Source organism: Papilio polytes, unplaced genomic scaffold, assembly GCF_000836215.1.
Source record: "Papilio polytes unplaced genomic scaffold, Ppol_1.0 DF824225.1, whole genome shotgun sequence".
NCBI lineage: Eukaryota > Metazoa > Arthropoda > Insecta > Lepidoptera > Papilionidae > Papilio > Papilio polytes.
The window spans coordinates 539156-541355 of NW_013524979.1; the positions used below are offsets into that span (position 1 = coordinate 539156).

The 2200-nt window shown below is 33.8% G+C and overlaps 1 protein-coding gene across 1 annotated transcript in view; it reads left to right on the plus strand.

Moving 5' to 3' along the window:
• LOC106110483 overlaps window positions 1-1733 on the plus strand; it is a 53779-nt gene extending 52046 nt beyond the window's left edge. The window contains exons 12-13 of the mRNA XM_013292332.1: window positions 692-786; window positions 1373-1733. Coding sequence (XP_013147786.1) covers window positions 692-786; window positions 1373-1733 — 456 coding nt within the window. The remainder of the gene's footprint in view (window positions 1-691; window positions 787-1372) is intronic.
• Window positions 1734-2200: the final 467 nt, after the last annotated feature.

Genomic DNA, 2200 nt, shown 5'->3' on the forward strand with positions numbered 1-2200 from the left:
GCTGGCGTTGAAGTCTTCGTTCAGCGGATGTGTCGCACAGGTAGTTTTTATCTATACTATTATAATAAAGCGTAAACACACTTCTTTGTTGCCTAAGATGTCACCAATTACACCATATTTTTGAATAATTATTTTTTTTTATATAAAAAGCTCTACATTTTCGTCACGCTTTAGGCTATCTATTTTCACGCTATTAAAATTAGGGGGTACATATTTTGAAAAAAATCACTAATGTGGGAAAGAGACCATAAGTTGCTGCCAACATCAAGCAACATTGCCATAGTAAAGTAATTGGTATTTTGATATTTGCTATTGATAACTTGACTAATGTAAACAATAAAATAAAATTGTCATAATGTCATGGGGATAAAACCGCACGGGAACAGCTAGTAATCTATATAATCATTTTCCTCTTTATCCTGCTCCCGTAGTTGCGCATCAGGTGTTTGTCCTCCACATAACTATCATACGTCATCTCAGTCATCACTCCCTTCTTGATCATGTCACCTTTTAAGCAATCCATCTTTTTCTAGTTCTAACCCTACCGTGTTTAAATCGTAACCACACTGACGCTATGTAGGAAAAAAGGCTGGAATATGAACGTAAAGATTTTAAATTCAAGGCGAATAAATTCTCTCTACATGTAAAATTTTTAGATATTTTCTAAATAATTGTTTTCACTTCATTCCAGCTGGTGATCAACGACCAAGAGCTATCCGTGGTATCTTCAGCTCTGGGCGGAGTCAACGTTGACAATTGTGAGGACCCGAAGAACAATTCATGCTTGTAAGTAAAACTGTTACAATTATTAGTAGAATAAAAAAACACTTTATTAATAAGAAAATAATTCTATTCTGTCTTCTATTTATTATCTTCTGTTTCTGGTGCTAGTAAAATATTGTCTTATAAACGGTATTACTGTGTACTAGAACTTCCATTAGTGTTAATTTATTTATTTATGTAAGTATAAACAACAGCTAACTTAATCATGAATACATAGGAAAATAGAACAAGTATAACAAAAAACCGATAAATTAGCCAATTGGTGCATAACTACACTATCAGAAACAATTTGAAATTAAATTTTAGTTACTAAAGTTTAGTAAGTCCATAAAGCGTCAAACAAGATGTGATGAATGTTTATTGTTGTTTTAAAGAGTAGCTTGACGAGACGGTTCATTCCAGGCCAGTATTCTTGTTCAGTAGCGCTCAATAACTGGTCTGACAATAAAGGGCCCGCAATAGGGACTCACTTTCTCTAGTGAGTCCCTATTGCGGGCCGTCTCAAGTCACAACTATCCAACTGTACTGGCCAAGTGTGAACCGCGCATTATTGACACTACACGCACTAACTATTATAAAAACTTTTCAGAGACAAGAATCTATGTAAAGAATCGATAAAACCACTGCAATATTTGAATATATCCGAAAACGAAATCCATCACTCGATAGTCGCGAAGAAAGGATTCAAATTGAAATATCACAAAGTAAAATCGAAGAAACATCACTATACAGAAAAATACAAGAAATATTTAGCTAAAAACCAGTATATTCAGAACGATGAGCCGATAGACAATGTACCAACAGACGGGCCATACGATGGTCAGACGTATATGCAAGTTAAATATATAAATGGCAACGAAATCAATTGGGGAGATACAAATTCTTATCCAAGTTTTACAGGAAAAGATAGTTTTATACATATAGATGATGAAGAAACTATGAAAAGGTGAGTTTGATCAATACTAGCTTTCGCCTGCGACTCTGTCCACGCGGATTAAATAAAACTACCAGTCTTTGTACTCTTCCAGACTACGTTCTACATCTATGCCAAATTTTATCCAGATCCGTTCAGTTGTTTAGGCGGTAAAGTCTAACAAACATCTATCCATCCAACTAAACTTTCGCATTATCTAGTTATCTAACTAATCTACGTTAATATTGTATTTTTGTATGTATTGAAATAACTCCAAAAGTACTGAGTTTATCTTAAAAAATCTTTCACCAGTAAAAACCTAGGTTATAGTTAAGTAACATTGGCTTTATATTTAATTTTACGTGGACGAAGACACAAGCAACAACTAGTGTTTAATAAAAATTAACAAGTGATATTTATCATAACCTGTAACAGCATTGTTTCTTATTCTTTTGAAGGACTACATTAAAACCAGTCTCTCTCTCATTCTTGCATACGCTCTCA